At 42.7% G+C, this 22,082-nt stretch overlaps 1 protein-coding gene across 1 annotated transcript in view; it reads right to left on the bottom strand.

Moving 5' to 3' along the window:
* Positions 1-6,630, bottom strand: part of LOC125127215 (autism susceptibility gene 2 protein-like) — a 541,543-nt gene extending 534,913 nt beyond the window's left edge. Inside the window, exon 1 of the mRNA XM_047779918.1 lies at positions 5,132-6,630. Within this exon, the coding sequence (XP_047635874.1) occupies positions 5,132-5,440 (309 nt within the window). The 5' untranslated portion in view covers positions 5,441-6,630. The remainder of the gene's footprint in view (positions 1-5,131) is intronic.
* Positions 6,631-22,082: the final 15,452 nt, after the last annotated feature.

Here is a 22,082-nt window from a genome sequence, read left to right as displayed (position 1 = left end):
TACATGCTGAGTTTACCAAGTCCCAAATTTGGAAGGGACATTTAAGATCTTTTCCAGTATCTCCCATACTAGGTTATGGATTATGAATTACAATGCCAAGAAGGAAGGTGCCTTGTGGTCAAATAAATTAGGAAATAAGGCACATCACATCTCCTTATCCAATATTCAAAACTCACATACACATTAATAGAAGACTTCTAATTCTGGCAGAACACATCATCCATTTAATTTTGTGTGGTCCATCAAGTTCCAAAACTCTCTGAGAGTAGATCACATTATTTGGGTCTAGAACACAACCTAGGAATGTCCAGAGAACTATGCTCCCTTACAGCTTTGCTCTAGAACTACTCTAACCCTCTCAACCAGTGGAAAAAGAACACATTGCTTTTAGAGGGTGCCTTCCAGGTCACTCAACAACTTAGGACAGCCAAGCCTGGAATGCGGGTCCTCCCTGGTCTCCTGACTCCCCATCTTTACTTACACAATTCTGTTCTCATTTCCACCAGCCCTTCCTTGCCCACAATTCTAATCACTCATCTGATTTCTGTGCCTTCTTTGCCATTCCCTCCTCTCAGAAAACGCCCCCACCCCTACTCCCTCCCTACCTATCCACATCACTACAACCTTCTAGGTCCCATAGGCTCCAGGAAGCCTTCTCAAAACACTTCAGCCTATCCCACTATTCATTCTCTGAAAGCCTATTACACTTAATATTAGGCATTCGAGTGTCTGTTTCAAAATTATTTTATAGCTGCTAGACAAGTTTATCAACTAAACGGCACACTCCCTCAAGACAGTATATATATTTTAGGTTCCTCTATACACTTTCTAATGCTGTGCACATACCAAACACTATAAATATTTGCTGACTGATACAAGGAACATGATTAATGCTGTTTTTTAAACAACTGAGGAGAAAAAAAAGTGAGATTTGACCACAGTAAATTATTAGAGCCTACTGACCTGTCATGTTATAAGTACATCAAATGCTATGCAGCCAGCCTACTTATGCCACCAATGTGTGGGCAAGCCCTGAAACAGCCAGGAAATGAAGCCCACATGAAAGTCTTGGTTTGATCCTCTATCCACCAGAAATGAGTCTGCCTTCATTTTCACAAGCCTGAAAAGCTCCAACTGGCCTCCTATCTGCTAATCCCACAATTTCATCTTTGTTTCCCCCGGTCAGTTGTACAAAAGGAGGCTGCCCTAAGAACCCAGTGCACAGCAGCAGAGCGAGGGGGGAAATAATAGTCAAATTTTCAGCCATAGTGCTCACATGGCTTCCTAGTCAAGACTACATAGAAAGAAATGCAAATAACAACAGAAAGGCACATCAGGGTATACTGACAGTAGTAGAACCCCAGCATACCCATTTATAGTTCGTTTGCTGGAAACTAGTTTTTAAGGAGGCTTGTTATCAGGGGATATTCACTCTCACTCAAAGACTATCCGACTATCCCAATAAACAATACCAAATCCAAATGGTAATTCTGCTTCTCAAATGCATAATGAAAAGAACACCATGTTCAACTTTAGCCTCCTCACTTACCCTCTCATCTTCTATCATGAGGCTCTTCACAATCACATACTTGAACTTCAGGGCACAATTACTCAAGATAAGTGTCCCTGCAGAATATGAAACTACCTCAGCCAGTTCCACTGCCTAGAAAGTGTGGGACGTCTCAAACTATGTCCAGCGCTTTCATCACTTTAAATAAAAATCCAACAAGAGGGAAAAGATAATCAACATAAAAACACAGATTTTTCATTAGGCAGGTTTCTTACTTTTCTTCCAGTACTATGAGTTAAACCATAGTTAGCGGGGAAGAATTTATACCAGCACATTTCATTATGAGTTAGAGCCTCTTTTTTAAAAGGGAAGTCAGAATCAATTACTCGGGACAAAAGCATGGAGTCAAATGATGTGTCCATTAACACCCAAAGTCTACACTTCACAGTTTGCTACTGCTCTGAACCCACATAAGCTTAAGAGCCTAGCCCTGCAAGCCAGTATTTCTAGTTTCTCATCACAACATACTAAGCAGCAAATTCGATGATACATGGTGACAAGTAATTTCCTTTCTAGACACAAAAACATAGATTTTTAAGATAAGAATTATTATAGATGCTAAGAGTTAACATTTACAAGCACTCCTGTAACATACATTTCTGTCCCAAGTTCATAGTTTAGTTGCCTGTTTCCTAATAAGCCCTCATATTTCTTGGTGATCGTTCAGGAAATCTTCCAAAGTGAGTACAGTGGGGCACCAGAGGCTTTACCTCAATGATCACCACACACATGTTTCTGGCCATCCAGCACAGACCCAAATGTGATACACAGCAAACAGATCCACCTTGTCCCACAAAACCAGACATACATGACAGTTTTTATTTCTCACTGTATGTTTTTAATCTGAAAAGCTTATTTATGGGAAAGCTCTACAAAAACTGGGACTCCTAAATGTGAACACTGACAGGATACTGGATGATATTCGGGAAATGTTGCTAATTTACCAAGTTTCTTGTTTGTTTGTTTTCTGAGCCATTATCACTTAAAAATACATAATTTCTCATATCACATCAGGGAGGAGGGGATGAGTAGATGGGATATCAATGAGTTGACAATGGGTTGACAATCGTTGAACCTTGGTGATCGGTACATTGGGACTTGTTATTCTGTTCTCTGTACTTCCGTAAATTTTCTATGAAGTTTTAAAGAAACTTTATACCCATGCAAAGATATGGGAATGATATTCAGGTATGAAGGCAGGGTGATTTCAGCTCACCAAAGTAACCTGGGTTCTGAATCCAGAAAAGGAAAAGAAAAATAATCACAGCAAGGAAAGAAATGGTATTAATGGTACACTTTGACCTTGTTCTTTTAAAAATGTAAAGGTTTTTACACTCAAAAGAAACTAAAATGGGCATGTTTTCACTCAAAAGCCAAATGGATAGATATACACATACAAGCCCAGTCAAATACTTATTAAAAGTAAAACAATCAAAAACAACTGCATAAGTTCTATCCAACTCTGCCTGGCCTTCAAAAATGTTCATGGGAACCTGCAGGCCCCTCTTGCTTACTTACTGACAGGGGCCACATAGCAGCCCAGGATAACCATGCAGGAAGCAAAACCACTTGTAAGCAACTCTTACAAATACTGTCCTAAACCAACCACAGAGAGCAATGGTAAACCAAATTCTAGGCAGCATTTTCTAATTTATGTACTAGGACACACACTGCCATTTCAAGTCTTATTTTAAAACAAGAGAGAGGCAGAGAGAAAGAGGTCACACTCTACAGTACACTCCCACCTTGGCAAAGTTGAAGCCACAGTTAGAATTATCCTAATAAGTGGTGAGCCTCAACACTCAAAAGAATTGTGTAAGATCCATTTTAGCCAATAAAGCACCAGTTCTAGAACCAAAGGATAACTGATTCAATCACCAACATCAAAATCTATGGCCACTAATACCACCACCTTCCCTTCCTCCCCAACCACTGGCCACCATCCGTGGCACCATCACCACCAGCAGCCCAACCAAAAAAGCAGTTCAAACAGAAAAGAACAACCTGACAAGAAGGCTTCCTTTTTAAAAATATTTAAACCTGACACCCAAACACACACATACACACACACACACACAGCAACCTAAACCTGTACAGTTACTGCCATGTGATATTTAAGCTGTCATTAACAAAGCTTGCATTTGAGCATTGCAAACTGTACTATAATAACAGCAAAAACCAAAAGAAAGGGAAAAGTTTCTTTCAGGAACCTCAAACCATCACATCAGGTGCAGGAAAGGCTAGAAACCAACTCCTATCTTGGTTTTGTGCTTAAGAAAGCCGGACCAACTCTGCAGAATCTCAAAGCGCTCTGTGTGTATGGAGTGTTGGGGGTGGGGAAAGGAAGGTGGGGGAAAGAAAAAGGGGGTGACATTTATGGATACCAGTAACTGATGCCAGCACCAAAACAGACCCGTCCAGGTAAACAGAGTTTCCCTCTGACCCCTGGACAATCTCCCTCTATCTGTGCCCCCCCCCACCCCAAAGAACAGGTTAGCTAGCAGGAAAATGTGCATTTGGAAATCAACGCTGCAGGTGCCCAAGGAATAAAGAAAGACATACATAGATATACACACACAAAGCCAATCAGAAAAAAAAAATGAAAACACGCAAACAAAAAAAAGGAAAAGGAAAAGGAGAGGGACAATTGGGTGACAAGCCCTTCAAATACCAGCTAGGATTTTATTCTTTCCTCCCACTAGCCCTCCCTGGTGTACCTTTTTCTGTCCTTTAACGGAATTACTCTTGTACACACACATGTGCATATGTATGTGTATAGATAATAGTACAATTAACCCTTTCTGTAATAGAGCCCCGTTCGGAATACAGAAAGATATTCCATCCTTTCCTCTCCTCCCTCCCCTCCTCCCTCCTTTCTCCCAACCAGGAGAAAACGCCCCCTTCCCCAGCCTTCCCCAAAAAGAAAAAAGAAAAAAAAAAAGAAATAAGAAATGAGGAAGGAAAGAAAAGAAAAGAAAGAAGAGAAGAAAAAAGGGGGGGGGAAAGGCAGGAGATGGGGGCAAAGAACCACAAAACCCCATCAGTCTCCGGTCCCGAGGACACCCAGGAAAGGTCTATACTACACAGACACACACATAGGGACATATGGCTCTGTAGAAAGCACACAGAGAACCGTCCACAGGCGCCCCAAACCCAGCAAAGAGACTTCCACCAGCCAAGAAGCCATGATTGGGGAGGGAGAGGAGGAAGGAGTAGGGGCAGAGCTCTCCGTGAAGGGGGGCGCATTGTTGTGATGCCTGAACCCCTTTCTTTCTGCCCATCTGCTGTGGAGGGGGTGCAGGGAGGGGGCGCAGGGGGAAGGCGAGCGAGAACGAGGAAACCAGGAGACGGCTTGGCGATTCCCTCCTGCTGCCTGTCTGCCCGCGCCCCCAGCTCCCCCCCCCCCCAACAATAAGACCTCAGCCCAGACAGACAGCCAGCCAGACCGACGGGAGCGCGACGGGGGAGGCAGCAGGCCGGGCACGGCCGGGCACAGCCGGGCGGTGGGGGGTGGGGGTCGTGCCTATAAAGGGAAACCGGGGCGAGGGGGGTCCCCCTTACCTCCAGCGCTTCAAAAGTGACAAAGCTGGTCATGGCAAATCCATCAATGATGTCCTCTTCGGCCGAGGTGGACTCTCTCCGCTTCCTCCGCGGGGGTCTGGGCCGGGACGGGGCGGAGGACGGGGGCTTCCCATTGTCTTCCTTGTCGGAGCCCGACGACGAGGCGAGCGAGGGCGCCCGGGTCCGGCCGGCCCCGCCGCCGCCGGCCGCGCCGGCCCCCAGCCCGCCCCGGGAGCGCCTCTCCCGGTCTCGCTGCGACCGCGACCGCCGCTTTTTGCGGAGTCCATGGCCCCGCGTCGGGCCATCCATGGCTCTGCCGCGCCGGGGTCTCCCCGCTCGCCGCCTGCCCGCCACAGGCTCCGGCCGCGGCCGCACAAAAAAATTGACACCAACCCCTCCCTCCCCCTTCTCGGCTTCCCTCCGCCCCGAGGAGGGCGCGGGGGAGACGGCGGCCGAAAGAAGGGAGAGAGGGGAAGAAAGAGAGGAGAAAGAAAAGGGGGAAGGGGCGGAGAGAGGGAGGAGGGACGCGAGCGAGGGCGAGAGGCGAGAAGCCCAAGTGCGGGGCTGCCCACAGCACCGAGGGTCGGAGATTCCTGTGAGCAGCGCCGAGCAAAGTAATGGCTGAACACACAGGTCTCCTTTAGAGGGGAAAAAAAAATAACTCACCAAGCAGGCAATAAATCAGAATAGCGGAATGCTTTGATCAAGAGACTGGGAGGCTCCGGGGAGCCCTCCCCGCGGCCATTCTCCGCCGCGCCCCCCGCCCCCCGAAAACGCCTGGGCCCCCCCGGATTCCAAATCGGGTCCGAAAAGGTCGCGGGAAAGTGGGGGCAATGAACTTCACCCGCCCCTCGCGCAGGAAAACACCCCCGCCGCCTCTCACACACGCCTCAGAGAAAACTCACTCCCAGGCTCCAAAATTTTTAAGAAATGCAGCCAGGGGAGGCCAAGGCTTCCGAGCGACCTGAGAGGGACGAGACCCCCCAGAGAGAGAAGCATAATAATGAAATAATTAGGAGGGGAAGAGGGCGAAACTGGAAGAGGTGGAGGAGAAGGGAGGTGGAGGAAGGGAAGGAGGATGCTGGAGCAGTTGTGGGGTTTGCTTTTAGGGCTTGGAGGGGGGAGGAGAGGGAGATGAAAGAAGAGAGGCAGCAGCCCCTGACGCTGCCACCCGCCCCCCCTCCTCAAAAAATATCTTTTCCAGTCCCAGAGAAGAGGTCACCCTTCCTCAAAAAAGGGAGGGGGCGAGTCAGTCGACGAGGAAAGCAGAAAGAAATCTGCGGGAGAGACACCGGTGTGCCGCCGCCGCTGCCTCTTCTCTTCGCCCAGCCGAGAAACGCGGCCAAGAAGCGCCGGGAACGCCGCTCTCGCCGCCGCCGCTAACGCTGCCGCCACCGCTAGAGCCCCGAGCCGGAGGGTGCACGGCGTGTCCCCGGGCGGCTACAGCGGGAGCCCGGGCACGGCCCCATCCTCCGCCCGCCTGCCTCGCTCAGCTCCCGCTCCTCCCCCTCCGCGGCCAGCCCACCGCCGCCGCCGCCCGCCTCAGCCCAGCCCCGCGCCCGCCCGCGCGCGCCGCGAGCACGCGCACCGCCCTCCCCGCGCCTCTCCCTGCGCGCGCTCCCGCCCCCGCGGCCCCGGCCCGCTGGATCACGTGGCCGGCCGGGCTCCCTCCTCCCCCGCCCCCTCCCCAGTTGTAGAATGTGTAGAAAGCAAAAGGCTGGGGGCCGGCCGCGCTCGCGAGCCCAGGGCATGCGCGCTGGGGCGGCCGGGCCTGCGCACTGGGGGCGGAGGGGAGCGGGGAGTGGGAGAAAGGGGGGGCAGGTGGGGGCGTGGAGGGGGCCGCCCGCGTGGGGTCTGCTGGGGCCCGCCAGAGTTGGCGCGTGAGGGTGTGGAAACCTCGGCACGATCCCACTAGTCGCAGAAAAGAGGCTTGTGGGCCACTGTCCCCTTTCTGCTCCACGCACCTAGCTCCGCGCCCCCCGCACCCTTCTCGGGACACTTATCCTTGGACCCCCTACCCTGGGACAGCTGGAGGCAACCCGGCCGCCTTCTCGGGAGGTTCCCCAGGGTATTTTCCTTGGGCGACCTGTGCAAGGAGAGAAGGAGGGATTTCAGGGAAGGGATACAAGAGCGGGGGCACTTCCCCGGTAGATTTGGGGGGGGGCGCGACAGCAGGCGAAAGAAAAGGCAGCGGTGCCAAAGCGCTGGCCTCAGCCCCTGGAGGGCACCGGGAGGCCCCAAGGCAGAGTTGGAAACTTTTCTTCCACGTGGTAGCACAACGCGTGGCCGAGTGACCCCGCACTAGGATGACCTCCGAGCCTCCAAGCAGGGGCCCTTGAAACGCGCAAGAGGCTTGGAAACGGGGAGCGCGCGCGTCCAAGGCCGAACTTGAACTTAGGCGGCAGCCGCCAGGAGCAAGGAGGCGGAACTGAAGGGGCCGGGACTGCCCTAGACCAGGGACACAGTAGACCCGCAAAACGCAGACTCTGCCACCGAAGGCTTCTTTTATTTGAGGGGAGAGAGGGTTTCCCTGCTTTTCCTATCCCTGCTCCTCCTCCCGCCGCAGTGTAGCTAGTGCTTATAAAAAGTTAAGAGTTGATTGCAGCCCAAAATCGATCAACAAATGCGACCAGCCTCTCCGGGTAAAATAGCTGTATGTTTTTTAGGGCACTGGAATTTCTGATATGGATCAGAAAGATGCCAACAGCCCTTTCTCACCAGCAACCTGTTAGCTACCCGCTTCAGTTTATGTCCAGGTAGGTAAAAACTGCTGCATATCACGCCTAACCCCCAGTACCCTCCACTTGGGAAGGAAAGGGGTAATGAACTGACATTTTTTAATTGCCCACAATAAATCAGTCACCCTTCTAGACGCTTTGTACATAATTTCTCTTTTTTAAAATCTAAATTTGCACTTCTATTAGTACAGCTGTAAGGAGGCGGAAAAGAAAAAGTAAATATGTAAAAATCTGACCTAGCCAAAATTCTTTCACTCATTTCTCTCTTTTTTTTAGGGCCACACCCGAGGCATATGGAAGTTCCCAGGCTAGGGGTCAAACCAGGCCTACACCACAGCCACAGCAGTGCCAGATCCCCAGATCAGAGGTGTGTCTGAGACCTATACCACTGCTCACCCCAACACAGATCTAAACCCACTGAGCAGGGTCAGGGATTAAACCTGCATCCCCATGGATACTAGTCAGGTTTGTTACCGCTGAGCCACAATGGGAACTCCCATTCATGTCTTCATTTAACACTTATTAGGACCTGCTATGTACCAGGCACGGTTCTAGGTACTAGAAATACAGTGGTCCACCAAACAGAATCTTGGATCTTAATGTTCTAGTAGGCAAGCCTCGCACATCTTGCATTTAGAACAATTTAATGATTGGTCATTCCCTTAAGTCACACGTGTTCAGTGTCCCCATTTCCAGATCCCAGGGCTGGATCTAAACTGAGGTTGGGGATGGGATAGGAGGATGAGGGGCACCAAAAAGCAAGAGCAAAGAGGAGCAGCCACTAAACCATGAATGAGACTTGAACTTTTTGTAAGTTCAGAGAACAAAGCATTTCACCTCAGGTAAGACTGTTAAATGACTAGTTTTCTCATCTGTAATTCAAAGAAGTTCAATTAAATGTTCAGAAAGTCCCCTTTCAGGTCTACCACTGGCCTTCTCAAAAGATGACATATTTTCAAGTAGATTGTGGGCTTCATTTCTTGAAACTAGTAACTGGTAGATGGGATCTGATACAATTTATTAGGAACACCGTGCCACCTTCCAAAATTAACCTGTCCAAGATTAACTAAGCCTGCTGCCCCTGGAGCCATTAACTAAAACAGTACTTTTGTACAGAATGTAACTTCTGTGATAACTTTGAGGAATTGTCCCAGCAGCTGCTGAAATCCACCCTGAGGTTATCAAGCTCATGCCTCCAAAAAAAGAAAAAAAAAGAGAAGAAATGCAAGGTCTTTGTAATTTAAAGCAAGTTTCTGGACTCATTTTTAGGATTTTTAAGAATGTAGAACATAAATACTGATCAATTTCAAGGAAACTAGGAACTAATGTATAATTATGGTCACTTTTCAACAACTTTGGGGATGGGTTGAGGAAAGGTGTGAAATTGGCAAATATAATAAAAAGTATAACATTAGTGACGTTCCAGAGTAGCCCTTGGCAGTCCTGTCTTTAAAGAGTAATGTCTGGTAGGGAAAAAAATGGATGGTAATGCACTGCATCCAAGAACCTTGCCTCTGGCAAGAGTAATTTGCAAATGCATTTTGGGATAATGTTTAAATGATTTTTTTTCAGGGTCCAAGTGTAGTGCTCACTGGAATTGGTAATGCCTTTTGGGTCATAGTCTGTTTTCTTCCATCGGAGAATTAAAATTGTTTGTGGGAGTTCACATTGTGGCTCAGGAGTTAACAAACCCAACTAGTATCCATGAGGACTCAGGTTCAATCCCTGGCCTCACTCAGAGGTTTAAGGATCCAGCGCTGCCATGAGCTGTGGTGTAGGTTGCAGACTTGGCTTGGATCCTGTGTTGCTGTGGCTGTGGTATAGGCCAGCAGGTGCATCTCCAATTTGACCTCTACCTTGGAACCTCCATATGCTGCGGGTGCAGCCCTAAAAGACAAGAAAAAAAAATTGTGGATTATATTGCCCATATTTGTTTCTAATTCTCCACATTGTCTATATGGTAAGAACTGGTGATTAAAAACCACCATATAATAACCACCATATAATAAGCTAAGCACTTACTGTCAACTAGCATTGTTCTAAATTGCATTAAAATAAATATCTCATTTAATGCTCATAAATTTTGAGAAAGGTTTTATTATACCTATTTTACAGGTATATAAACTGAGGGTTAAGAAGTTCAAGCATAGTTGGCATAGCTGTTCCATGGTGAGCTGAATTTGGTCTTAGTAGCTCCAAAACTTATTCTCATAATGGTTATGCTGAAATGCCTTCCTCAAAAGAATTCCTCAAGAGATCAAATGCTATGTATATCGTACAACCACTTTGGAAAATCGAAATATCTACTAAAGTTAAATATATGAGAATGCTCTGGCCCAGAAATTTCTTTCCTAGGAATATACCAATGTCAAATATATACCAAAAGATACCCGTTAAGTATCTCGGAGCAACACTATTTATAAATAACCCTCAACTGGAAACAACCAGGACATTCATTGACAGTGAAGTAAATAATTGGTGATATATTCATATAATGAAACAGTATAGAGCACTAAGAATGAACAGTCTGCTTCTAAATGCAGTAACATGTATGAAATCTCATAAATATGATGCTATGTAAAAGAACTGAGATACACAAGAGTATGTGCTGTACAAAAACAGGCAAAAATTTAGGCTATCAGAAGTTAGAATAGTAGTTACACTTGAAAGGAGCTAATGACTGAGAGGAGCCATAAATAGGGCTTCTGGGAAGTTGGTTATGTTCTGTTTCTTGGGCTTGGTACTGGTTGTACACGTGTGCTCGCATAAAACTTCATCGAGCTACACTTCTCTTTCTCTTCAACAAAAAAAATTATTGCTATGGGGGGTATTGTTTGTGTACATATGAGTACCTATATAAAACTTCATTTTGTTCATGTACTGATGTCACTACCCAAATGCTCATCAACAGTCAGATGGACCAACAAGCTATGGTTTATTCACACAATACCATCTAGTATGACTGTACAATGGCACACTGTAAGTAAACCAAAATAAAGCATAGCATATCATCAGTTTTCTTACTGGGCAGCACAAAAGAGAAAGCTTAAACTTGAAATGGGCAGTTTGAATGAGCTTATAATTCAAATCAGCAAAAGCTTAGGTGAATTCTTAGCTCAAAGATTGTAGCTGATAGAGAGTAAAGCTAAAATAATAATAATAATAATAATTCCAAAAGAGCTTGCTTGTTTAGTAGGGAAGACACTCAAGAGCTTCTGGAATACAAAAAGGAAAAAACTTACATCTGTGTTCAGGAATAAACTACTTAACCCAAGAGAGCCTCTCCAGTTGTGCACCTTTTATTCAAATCAATGATTAATTCAAACTACATCTTGAACATTCAACCTTGACTAGTCAGAGAATACTATTATAGCTCAACAGCTGAATTAAACTATGAGCCTTCTACCCATCAGATAGCTATTCTTGGTATTAGATTTTCTAAATTACTAAATTTTTACATCCCTCTAAGTCTTACACTTTGCACTCTGCCAACACGACAATTATTAATACATCCTTCTTGATATTACATACTGGTATAAAATATTTGAACTTAATTTATTAGGAAAATTGATTTTTAACTCAAGGCACTAAGGTTTATGTTTTGGCCATTTATAGCTTTCAGTTACATACTTTGTGTGTGTGTCTGCCCTGAGACCAAGGTAGAACTGAGCTGGTTAATGGGCCCGTTTTTATGCCATTTTCAAATGAGCAAATGTCCCTTCTTTAACACTCATAAGTCGTTTTTAATAATAACTATTCCTGGGGAGAAGTGATAGCTTGCATAAACTGACAGGTAGCCCATCGGTAATAGCATTGTTGTAACTTTGCCCTAATTATCACCTGCTGTTTTATTTTATTTTATTTTATTTGGCACTAGAAGTTGTTTTCAAACTGTAGTTTTAATGTTCAAAAAAAGGGAGGAACTCCCACTGTGGTACAGTGGGCTAAGAATCCAGTTGCAGAGACTGGGGTCACTGCTGAGGCATGGGTTCAATCCTTGGCCCAGTGCTGTGGGTTAAAGGATCCAGCATTGCCACAGCTTTGGTGTAGATTGCAGCCACAGCTCGGATTCCATCCCTGGCCCCAGAAACTTCCATATGTCTATAGTGGGCCCATAAAAAAAAAAAAAAGAGAGAGAGAGGGAGAGAGGAAACGTGGTTCAATGCGCTATATGTTGTGCCACTTTCATATTGTGTGATAAACTTTTCATCACCTCTGCCTGTGCCCTGATGAATCATATCAATCAACCCACTGTCTTCAGACTCTGCCACATGAAGGCCAATGAAAGATACCTGCTTGTGGCCAAATGATCTTCATGTGAAAAGTAGTTCTGGCAAATTTAACAAGCTTTAGATTGTGACAAAACCAACGAGTCTTCCAATTCCTTCTCAGGGCAGTCCTTTCTACTTGAAGAATCATTGACATGGTCAGGTTAGGAAATTAACGGATGATCATAAGAAAAAACTTTAAATGACTCTCTAATACTACTAATGGGAGATCTCCATATTTATCACTGATTATAACCTTGAGGATCAATTTCTATATTGGATTTGGTAGATGGCTTGTGATGGTTCATGATTTTATCTTCATTTTTATTTGAAGAGCAGTACAGATCTAAAAGGATCAGGAGTTCCCATCGTGGTGCAGGGGAAACGAATCCGACTAGGAACCATGAGGTTTCGGGTTCGATCCCTGGCCTTGCTCAGCAGGTTAAAGGTCCAGCGTTGCCATGAGCTGTGGTGTAGGTCACGGACGCGGCTCAAATCTGGCGTGGCTGTGGCTGTGGCATAGGCCGGCGGCTACAGCTCCGATTTAGACCCCTAGCCTGGTGACTTCCATATGCCGTGGGTGCGGTCCTAAAAAGAAAAAAAAAAAAAAAAAAGGGATCTAAAAGGATCAGATTCAGACAAGGTATTATCCTAGTTGAAGAAATATCAATCCTTTGAAATTACATGAAGAATATAATAAATGATAGCCCAAACTCCTGTTTACAAAGCCTAGGAAATTATTTAACATCACATCTGTGTTCAAGGCCTTTCACGATTTGGTCTCAATTACATTATTAACCTCTTTTTCCAGCATATATATTTCTCTGCATCCTAAGCTAGCTCTTGTCCAGAACACTTCCATGCCTTTACCCATGCTAGTCCATCACCTCAGAATCTCCTTTCCTGCCATCTGGACTTACTAAATATCTACTCATCCATCAAGACCAATTTATTCATCAATGCCAACTCATAAGCTTTTTAGCTTATGCAGATTGCTACTTCCATTCAGAATTAACAGCCTCTTCTCTGCTTATGCGGCACTTTAATTTATGTATGTTTGAATGTATTATTATTTATTTCTAAATAATCATGTACTCTCCCAGAAGCTTAAAAAATAAAACTTTTCCAAAACACTTGAACCCTCTCATGTACTTCCTTGGTACTGTGTCATCTTCCGTCTTCACTCCTAAGCCTTCCTTCCACTTCCCCACCCTTCTCACAGAGGATCATTATCCTAAATTCCATGTTTACCATTGCATGCATTTCTCTACAATTTCATTTCATTGGAAGTATCCCTAAACGACATAGCGTCTTCTTGTGCATGTTTGAAAATTTGCATAAATGATATTAATCCAAATATACTCTTCTAAAACTTGTTTTTTATATTCAGCGATTTATTTGTGAGAGTTATTGATGTTGATACATATAGTTCCTATGTATTCATTTTCACTGTTGCCTCGGATTCCAGTATATGACTATTCCTTAACATAATCCTTTATATCTTCTCGACAGACATGTAGGTTTCTTACAGTTTTTGTCATCCTAAATGCACAGATGCACAAGGAGACATGACCCCCTTTTTCCACACTACTGTTACAAAACTTATCCCACTCTTCTATTATTTTGTAATTGTATACACATCGCATAACTTTTTTTTTTTTGCTTTTTAGGGTGGCAGTTTGCTGCACATGGAGGTTCCCAGGCTAGGGTTCAGATCAAATCTACACCTACGCCGCAGCCACAGCAACGTGGGATTCAAGCCACCTCTGCAACCTACACCACACTTAGGGCAATGCCTGATCTCTAACCCACTGAGCGAGGCCCGGGATCGAACCTGCATCCTCATGGATGCTAGTCAGGTTCGTTAACCACTGAGCCACGATGGAAACTCCCACATCTTGTGACTTTTTCCTATAAATTGATAAACTATGGAGAATAAGGATTGGGCAGGCAATGGCAGGTGCCCAATGAATGTTAACTGATTTGATGACTTGCCCTTTCTGTATCTGAGTTTAGATTGTGGAGGCTCAGGCTGTTGTCTTTTAATTACAGTATAGAAGGGGATTTTAATTTTTAGATTTTCATACTTCTACTTCAGAAATCCTAAAAGGAAGCATCAAGGGACAGGTGACTTATCAGACACAATATCAAAATGGGCTCCTACCAAACATTTGTCCTTAAAAATGTGTTGGAAGTACTTCTGAGTTCTTCAGCACCTCTGTCAGTTTTGGAACACAGCAGATGTTTCTCTATGAAGTTATGATTACCCAATGATCTCATTTTTCTTCAACTGCAATTATTCTTTTGAAAGATCCTAAAAAGAGGAAACAACATCTTCATTTGTGATGAAAATTTATTGATGTTCGGAACAAACACATTGTTTCAACTATCCAAATAAAGAATATTGACCAGTTTTTAGAATGGGCTCATATTATCAGGAATTTTTTCATAAAATTGTTATTTAAATAGCAGGGTAATTGATAAGAAACCAGCTAGCTGAAGAAAATATTTATAATTTAAATTGTTTATATGTTTTCAATACAATTCTACCATATGTTTGTTTTCCTCCAAAGCTTTATTTCTTCAATTTAAAAGAGGACTATTATATAAAGATATTTTACAGATGGCCAACAAACACATGAAAAAATGCTCAACATCGCTGGTTATAAGAGAAATGCAAATCAAAACTACCATGAGATATCACCTCACACCAGTCAGAATGGCCATCATTAATAAATCCGCAAATAACAAGTGCTGGAGGGGCTGTGGAGAAAAGGGAACCCTCCTACACTGTTGGTGGGAATGTAAACTGGTACAGCCACTATGGAGAACAGTATGGAGATACCTTAGAAATCTATACATAGAACTTCCATATGACCCCGCAATCCCACTCTTGGGCATCTATCCGGACAAAACTCTACTTAAAAGAGACACGTGCACCCGCATGTTCATTGTAGCACTATTCACAATAGCCAAGACATGGAAACAACCCAAATGTCCATCGACAGAGGATTGGATTCGGAAGATGTGGTATATATACACAATGGAATACTACTCAGCCATAAAAAAGAATGACATAATGCCATTTGCAGCAACATGGATGGAGCTAGAGAATCTCATCCTGACTGAAATGAGCCAGAAAGACAAAGACAAATACCATATGATATCACTTATAACTGGAATCTAATATCCAGCACAAATGAACATCTCCTTAGAAAAGAAAATCATGGACTTGGAGAAGAGACTTGTGGCTGCCTGATGGGAGGGGGAGGGAGCGGGAGGGATCAGGAGCTTGGGCTTATCAGACACAACTTAGAATAGATTTACAAGGAAATCCTGCTGAATAGCATTGAGAACTTTGTCTAGATACTCATGTTGCAACAGAAGAAAGGCAGGGGGAAAAATGTAATTGTAATGTATACATGTAAGGATAACCTGACCCCCTTGCTGTACAGTGGGAAAAAAAAAATTTAATAAAACAATAGCATTTAAAATGAAAATAAATAAATAAATAAAGATATTTATAGCATTATCATTTGTAATAGGGAAAAAATGGAAAAACAACATAAATGTCCGACATTGAAAGGTAATTAAATAACATAACATGGAAATATGTTAGAATTTTATGGATTTGTTAAAATTATACATATGGTTTTGTGAAGCTATGTACTTGTTATTAATGACAGAACTGAATATACCTTGTGACTACAATTGCTTTTTTAACTTTTTGATAAATTATATATTGTCTATATGAAACTTAGAAGTAACAAAACTACATATATAGTTGCTTTATTTTAGTGGCAATATGTATGGAAATTTATTTTTAAATTGCTTTTCTATATGTTAAATTTCTTAATAAATAAAACTGTTTACGTATAATATCTCTCTTTTTTTTTTTGTCTTTTGTTTATTTGGGCTGCACTCACAGCCTATGGAGGTTCCCAGGCTAGGGGATGAACTGGAGCTGTAGCTGCTGACCTATGCCAGATCCGAGCCATGTCTGCATCTTTGACCTACACCACAGCTCACGGCAACGCCAGATCCTTAATCCACTGAGCTAGGCCAGGGATCAAACCTACATCCTCATGGATACTAGTCAGGTTTGTTAACCATTGAGTCACGACTAGAACTCCAACTATTTCTTTTCAAGTGAGATATTTGTATTAGGGTGATTGACTGCCCTGGTTTGCTTGGAAGCAAAGGGTTTCTCTAGATAAAGGACATTCAAAACTAGGACCATCCTGGGCAAACTTCGGTGGTTGATTGATTGATAGGGGAAGGTGGAAAGAAATTGTCATTTTTCTTCAATTATCAGGAAATAAACTAGATACTAGCTTGGTCAATAACCAGAAATTATTAATATTTAAAATGCTACACTTCCATATTGCAGCTAATCTTGGAAAATTGCACACAAAATCTTAAAGAGACAACCGTCCACTAATTACATATTCACCTGGTATCCATTTCAACAAATAAAATTACTCTCAGCATACATTAATTGACATAATTACTTAAACACCAAAATCAGATTAACCACTATGGCTCAAAGAAAAAAGAAATCATGGCTCCAGCAAATTGCAAAAGGGTTTTTTAAAAAATGCTTGAAAAGGTTGTTCATCTTGTGCACATGTTTTTTCTTTGGTAAGACTTTTATTTTTTCTATTATATATATTTTTAATTTATTTTTTCCACTGTACAGCATGGGGACCAAGTTACACATACATGTATACATACTTTTTCCTCCCATTGTCGTGTTGTGATATAAGTATCTAGACATAGTTCTCAATTTTCTAGTATATTTGATTTACAATGTTCTGTCAATTTCTGCTGTACAGCAAAGTGACCCAGTCTCTCTCTCTCTCACACACACACACACACACACACACACACACACACTTTTTTTCACACTATCCTCCATCACGTTCCATCACAAGTGACTAGATATAGGTCCCAGTGTTTTACAGCAGATCTCATTGCTTATATATTCCAATTGCAATAGTTTGCATCTACTAACACCAAACTCCGAGTCCATCCCACTTCCTCCCCCTCCCTCTTGGCAATCACAAGTCTGTTCTCCAAGTCCATGCATTCCTTTTCTGTGAAAAGGTTTGTTTGTGCCATATATTAGATTCCAGATATGTGTTATCATATGGTGTTTGTCTTTCTCTTTCTTACTTAGTATGAGAGTCTCTAGTTCCATCCGTGTTGCTGTAAATGGCATTATTTTGTTCTTTTTTATGGCTGAGTAGTATTCCATTCTGTATATATACCAAATCTTCTCAATCCATTCATCTGTTGATGGATATTTAGGTTGTTTCCATGTTTTGGCTATTGTGAATAGGATTGCAGTGAACATAGGGGTGCATGTATCTTTTTCAAGGAAAGTTTTGTCAGGATATACGCCCAGGACTGGGATTGCTGGGTCATATTGTAGTTCTATATTTAGTTTTCTGAAGTAGCTCCATACTGTTTTCCATAGTGGTTGTACCAATTTACATTCCTACCAACAGTGTAGAAGGGTACCTTTTTCTCCACACCCTTTCTGGCACTTGTTATTTGCTGACTTGTTAATGACAGCGATTCTGACTAGTGTCAGGTGGTACCTCATGGTAGTTTTGATTTACATTTATCTAATAATTAGTGATGTTGAGCATTTCTTCATGTGTCTGTTGGCCATATGTATATCTTCTTTGGAAAAATATCTGTTTAGATTTTCTGCCCATTTTTCCAATTGGGTTTATGTATTTATTTATTTATTTTTGCAGTTGAGTTGTGTAAGTTGTTTGCATATTTTGAAATTAAGCCCTTTTCGGTTGCATTATTTGAAACTATTTTCTCCCATTCCATAGACTTTTTGTTTTTTTATGGTTTCCTTTGCTGTGCAAAAGCTTGTAAGTTTGACTAGGTCCCATTGGTTTATTTTTGTTTTTATTTCTTTTTTTTTGTCTTTTGTCTTTTTTGTTGCTGTTGTTGTTGTTGCTATTTCTTGGGCCGCTCCCTCGGCATATGGAGGTTCCCAGGCCAGGGGTTGAATCGGAGCTGTAGCCACCGGCCTACGCCAGAGCCACAGCAACGGGGGATCTGAGCCGCATCTGCAACCTACACCACAGGTCACGGCAACGCCGGATCGTTAACCCACTGAGCAAGGGCAGGGATCGAACCCGCAACCTCATGGTTCCTAGTCGGATTCGTTAACCACTGCGCCACGACGGGAACTCCTGTTTTTATTTCTATTGCCTTGGGAGACTAACCTAAGAGAACAATTTTTATTTTATTTTTTTTAATATTTATTACTTTTTTTTTGTCTTTTGTCTTTTTAGGGCCGCACCTGCGGCACATGGAGGTTCCCAGGCTAGGGGTCTAATTGGAGTTGTAGCTGCCGGCCTATGCCAGAGCCACAGTAACGCCAGATCCGAGCCGCATCCGCGACCTACACCACAGCTCATGGCAACACCGGATCCTTAATCCACTGAGCGAGGCCAGGGATAGAATCCGCAACCTCTTGGTTCCTAGTCAGATTAGTTTCTGCTGCGCCATGACAGGAACTCCTTCTTTTACTATTAGTAATTAATTAATTAATTAGTCTTTTGCTAAGAGAATATTCTTAAATAAAGCTAATAAAATACGACTATCTTATATTCACTCATGAGATGGTTATGCGTTCTTAACAGTATATTTTAGCTATGCTGTTGCTTAAAAGTAAGTTGTCCTAATATCTTGTGCTTTGCTAATTGTTCTTGTATTCTCCATTGTGCGTGCTTTAGTGGCAATGCACTCCTGTTGGAAGACAAATTGTATCCACTACTACTATCTATTTTCATAATTAACAATCACCCAGTTATTCTACAAGCCCAACAGCAGCAACAATGACATCTTTGTACTTGCAAAATGCTTACTTTTCAAACTCCTGCCTCTTTTTTTTTTCCTAAAACACTGACATCATAGTAAAACATTGTTCCCCCTGCTTTGGGTTCAAATCCTCTGATAAATTAGAGAAACATGAAGATAATGAAAGCAAGCATGTTAGTTTAAGTTTGCAGCACACAAAAAAAGTCTTTGCTCCGACTTCTTTATTTCTCTTGCTTAAATAGATAGAATCTATCATTTCAGGGTCTTACTTTCTCTTGTCTTATACCAGACTATTCTTGATACTTGAAATGTAATTTCTGGCACAATTCACCTTCCATGCTCTGTGTTCCAGATAATGTACTATTATTAGAATACTTTTACTTTCCAGGATCTTTTTTTTTTCCCTTTTTTGGCCATATTTGCAACATAGGGACGGTCCCAGGCCATGGATAGAATCTGAGCTGGAGCTACGACCTACACTACAGCTGCAGCAAGCTGGATCCTTAACCCATTATGCTAGGTCAGGGATCTAACCAGCTCCTCCACAGAGACAAATCAGATTTTTAAGCCACCACACCACAAAGGGAACTCCAACTTTCCAGGATCTTTTATCAAAGCTCATTAACATACTTGATCATGGTTATTGTTATTGTTTTTAGCTGTGCTATACAGAATGTTTTTTTCTTTATTTCAAAATTTGGTTTGCTTTCCCTATCATTAGTAACTAGTCCCACAATTAGCCTTTTTTTTTTTTTTTTGCTATTTCTTGGGCCGCTCCTGCGGCATATGGAAGTTCCCAGGCTAGGGGTCCAATCAGAGCTGTAGCTACCAGCCTACGCCAGAGCCACAGCAACGCGGGATCTGAGCCGCGTCTGCAACCTACACCACAGCTCAGGGCAACGCCGGATCGTCAACCCACTGAGCAGAGGCAGAGATCGAACCCGCAACCTCATGGTTCCTAGTCGGATTTGCCAACCACTGCGCCACGATGGGAACTCCTAGTCCCACAATTAGTATAGAATTCTGCTTTTATTGAAAATTAACTCTGATAAATCAGAGGGTGGGGCCCTAAACTCACCCAAAAAAAGAGATCGAATGCAACAGATGACCCTTGATTCGCTCCTAGAAATACAAAAATAAATAAATCAACTACATAGGACACCACTGGGATGACTGGGGAAATATAAAAACAGAGACCATCTTAGATAATAGTATTGAATCAATGTGTGGTTAGGTTGGAGAATGTCCTTTTTCTTAGGAGATATATGCTACCGTGTTTAAGGATGAAGTGTCATGATGTCTGCAGTAAATTCTCAAATGGTTCAGCAATGCCTATATATCCAGGCAGGTAGTAGAGAAAGAGAGATAAAAAGGAAGCAAATGTGGCAAAAATGTTAACAATTGGTAAATCTAAGTGAAGGGTATATGGCTCTTCATTGAATATTCCTGCACCTTTTCTGAAGGTTTGAAATGTTATAAAATAAAAAAGATGAGGAAAACATATTACGTCAAAATCTTGCATTTTCAGGAAAAGACATTCAGAAGTTAAAACATTATACTAAAATACCGTCTTCAGGCCTACAAGAAAATGCAAGGGACTCTATATATGTGGGCCCATGTCTGACTGCAAATTTAGGCAGGATCAGCGTAGCAGACCGGCAAGAACTTGCTCTATAGTCTACATTGCTTTGTCCACTTATTTCAGGAAACTTAGGTATATACAGACCTATCATCTTCAGTTTTATTCATAATTCTCTATGTTATATATTTTCTATATCATTAGAGATGCTATAGTCAAGTATATCCAATTTATAAATAAGTAAACAGAGGCCCAGAGAGGAATGATATGTACCTTGCCCAGTGTCACACAGCAAACTAGTAACGGAGTTGGATGTAGAATCCAGGAGTTCTGCTTCTTATTAACTATCATAGGCTTCCTCGTTTAGTTATTTCCATAAAACAATAGCAACTACAATAGACAAATTTAGAATTTGTTAAAAAAAAACACATAAAATAAAAATTTTAAAAAGGAGGTCCCGTTGTGGCTTGGCAGTAATGAACCTGACTAGTATCCATGATGATGTGGGTTCGATCCCTGGCCTCACTCAGTGGGTTAAGGATCCTGTGTTGCCATAAGCTGTGGTGTAGATCACAGACGTTGCTGTTGTTGTGGAGTATTCCAGCAGCTGCAGCTCTGATTCGGCCCCTAGACTGGGAACCTCTATAAGCTGTGGGTGAGGCCCTAAAAAGATAAAAAAAAAAAAAAGAAAAGAAAAGAAAAGAATTTTCTTAACTGGGAGTCCCACTGCAGCTCAGCATGTTATAGACCTGATGCTGTGTCTGTGAGGATGCAGGTTCAATCCCTGGCCTCACTACGTTAAGGATTTGGCATTGCCACAAGCTGTGGCGCAGGTTACAGGTGTGGCTAGGATACAGTGTTGCTGTGGCTGTGGTGGAGGCCTGCAGCTCCAGCTCCAATTCGACCCCTCGCCAAGGAACTTCCATTTGCTGCAAGTGCGGCCATAAAAAAAAAATAATAAATAATTTAATAAATCATTTCAGTTCAACAAAATATTTTTGTTTTGTGGCTAAGAACTGCCCAATCTATCTCTTTTTCTACCAACCCTCTGTAAAAATGAGACTACAGGGTAGAAATGTTCATAGCTCCAAAACCCTAAGCATGTAATATTTTTTTGGAAACTAACTAAAGACAAACCTATAATAGGAAATTATTATAGCCAGAAAGCAAAGTTTGTGGCCAAGTGTTTCTTTATGTAAAAGTGGCAGGACAGAAGTAACAGAATGATTGACCTACATCAACTGGAAAGAAATGATTCTTTGTTTTCAAAATATTTGAATAAATTTTTTAATTACAGCCTTTGAGATGCGGTTTACTGTCTAATGGAATTTTTAGTTAAATTCTGGATAAATTTAGTTAAATTCTGGCCAAAAACCTTTTCCTACCACTCTGCTTAATATACATCATGATGTTTTTATTTCAAGCCCCATAAGCTTTTTTGAGTTACAAATATTCCTTAAGCATTTCTACTCCGGTTTCTAACTTGAAATAAGAAATACCCAGGAGTTGATTTCTGT

Source organism: Phacochoerus africanus, chromosome 5 (genome assembly GCF_016906955.1).
Source record: "Phacochoerus africanus isolate WHEZ1 chromosome 5, ROS_Pafr_v1, whole genome shotgun sequence".
Classification (NCBI taxonomy): Eukaryota; Metazoa; Chordata; class Mammalia; order Artiodactyla; family Suidae; genus Phacochoerus; species Phacochoerus africanus.
This window is presented reverse-complemented; position numbering and strand designations above follow the sequence as displayed.